This window comes from Lottia gigantea (genome assembly GCF_000327385.1).
Source record: "Lottia gigantea unplaced genomic scaffold LOTGIsca_29, whole genome shotgun sequence".
NCBI lineage: Eukaryota > Metazoa > Mollusca > Gastropoda > Lottiidae > Lottia > Lottia gigantea.
In genome coordinates, this window is record NW_008708943.1 from 1,580,459 (window position 1) to 1,582,843 (window position 2,385).

The 2,385-nt window shown below is 34.5% G+C and overlaps 1 protein-coding gene across 1 annotated transcript; it reads right to left on the reverse strand.

The window, feature by feature from the left end:
- Nucleotides 1–1,162: 1,162 nt before the first annotated feature.
- LOTGIDRAFT_89443 (hypothetical protein) lies at nt 1,163–1,778 on the reverse strand (the record flags this gene model as incomplete). Its single annotated transcript, XM_009056721.1, has 2 exons — nt 1,163–1,276; nt 1,590–1,778. Coding segments are annotated over 2 exons (303 nt in total), but the record flags the coding sequence as incomplete, so codon positions are not given.
- Nucleotides 1,779–2,385: the final 607 nt, after the last annotated feature.

The following is a 2,385-nucleotide window of genomic DNA, read 5'->3' on the forward strand; positions in this document are numbered from 1 at the left end:
TGACTTGCTTAAAGATCAAATTCTTCAGATCCAAGATGACAATACAACTAGCTCTGTATTTCAATTAGATGGATAAAAAGGCACGATAGATACTTCACAACAGTCAATCGATACAATAACAAGGTAGATGAAATAACAAATTTCTAAAAACTAAAAAAAAATAATTTTCGAATGATATAGTTGCCTAAAAATTTGCTTTACAGTCAGAAAAGCTCAATTTCAGCTATTTGTGACACTTTTAAAAATTCAATGGTTTATGGTTCATCTGAAATTTAATAAATAAGCTGACGTTACGACAAAGTTGCAACTGTATATGCTTCCGGTCAAATGTTAATATCTCATTGTGGATTAACCAGATGTCAGAATTTAAAACTGATGATAAAGGTAGCTGAAACTTTGGTCTATTATGCAGATTACAAGTTTGACTACAAATTTTAGGGAGAAATGACTTTAAGAGACTTTGGGAACAAACAGAGATATATTATTATGACATTTTATTGTCAACAAGAAAAGCAAATATTTAGACAACTGTATCCCTTTAGATTCAGCTTTATATCCTTCTATAGAAAGACATTAGATGTAGTTACAGCAAGAAGGCACAGTAGATAGTTACAAAGATATTCCTGCACACCCAGAGATGTTTTCAAATATAAACTATAAACAAGAACAGATGACACAAATACTAAATGAAACTATACAATCCAATTTATCTGTAAGTTCCTGATGAAGATATTGTGTCAGAAACATATCAGCAACATACAAAGCCGCAAATCAAATTATAATCATGTGGAGTCTATACAATAGACATGTATATATGTTTGATTTGTATGGGATGTACATGGATATCTTTGTCCTACTATAAATCACAACACTTTGACAAGGTACTGGTACAAAAAAATATTAAATAAAATAAATTTTGATTAAACACGAAGGTGTAATATGCAGAGTTCAAAATATAAAAAATATGTAAAAATAGTTGTAATTCTATTTTTGAGACAATTTTTGAAAGAATGAAAATCACAGTTTAATAAATTTTGATGTTATGAAAGAACTTTAAAAATGAAAAGGCAGCACATGAAAAAAAATGTAAAAAATACACATTTAAGACCAAGAGAAAAAATACAAGTTACAAAACTGTCCTGAAAAACAATCAAAATATTGGTCCACCTCCAGATCCACCTGTGAACCAATTGGTGCTTCTCTGTGTCGCTACCACATTGTGACCTTGACTAACGCCCATCTGAGCAGCATTTGGCACAACTCCTGGTGGTGCAGGCTGAAACAGAACATTTAGATTATTGATTTGGTGTAGTTATAGACGTAGGAACATGGATACTGATACCCTGTTGCTTTTAACGTTTCTCTAACAATGCAGACAAAACAGGTATAAATCTTTCATTCTGAGAAGCAGCCAAATGGCTTGAAATGAGTCCTATCTGCTGCAAATAAAGGTATTAAAAAGAGGTTGTCTAAATTTCGATTTACACCATTCAAATTTTTGAAACAGTATCTATATGTAAATTATATTTATGAAGATTAGAAAACTGCTTTACAATCCCTTTAAATCATTAATCTATTGTAATACTTACAGGAACAACAGGAGCTGCCCCTGCATTAAATCTGGCACCAGCATCAAACCCACCCACAGCTACCACAGTATGGGGAGCTGGCCCTGTGAGATAGGACATGGGTTGGGCAGGGTAACTATAGTTGGTAGGGTAAGCAGCTGCACCCGAGGGGTAATGTGTACCTTGGGATTGTGGGGGGTAAGGACTTGCATTATACTGAGTCTGAAAAATGAAAAAAATGTATGAAATATATAATTCTAGAAAAAACAATGAAGCAAGGATGAACATGTATCACAAATAAATATCTCTCTAAAGATAGTACCTTTCAGTCCTCAATGAAAAGCTGATGGTAGTCAGGGGATCGGATGCAGTGGTTTCAAATCTCCCTAAAGGTGTGGCACATGACTGACTTGAATCTTGAATAAAATCTCACGTGTACCCATGCAAGATAATCGTGTTGCCAACAGGATTTATAACATCAATAAAGTTTGATAAAATCTCCAATAGTTTTATCGTCTGCAAGACACACCATCATCATCCAGTCAGATTCCTTTTCCTTTCAATTGCATGCTCTGCATGTGATTAGCGACAAGCCGGAAAATGACTGATTCAAGATTTTTGTATACTCATGTGCCCGTAACAGTCGTTGAAACTCAAGACGAGACTCTAATCAGTGACAAAAGTCTGCGACCAAGATCGCTCTGGCACCTTTAGATAAGTAGCACAAGGCAATAGCAAAGCGTTAAGTTATATGTACCTGATTATAAGAAGAATGCTGAGGGTAGGGTGTTTGTTGATACTGCCCCTGATGTGAATG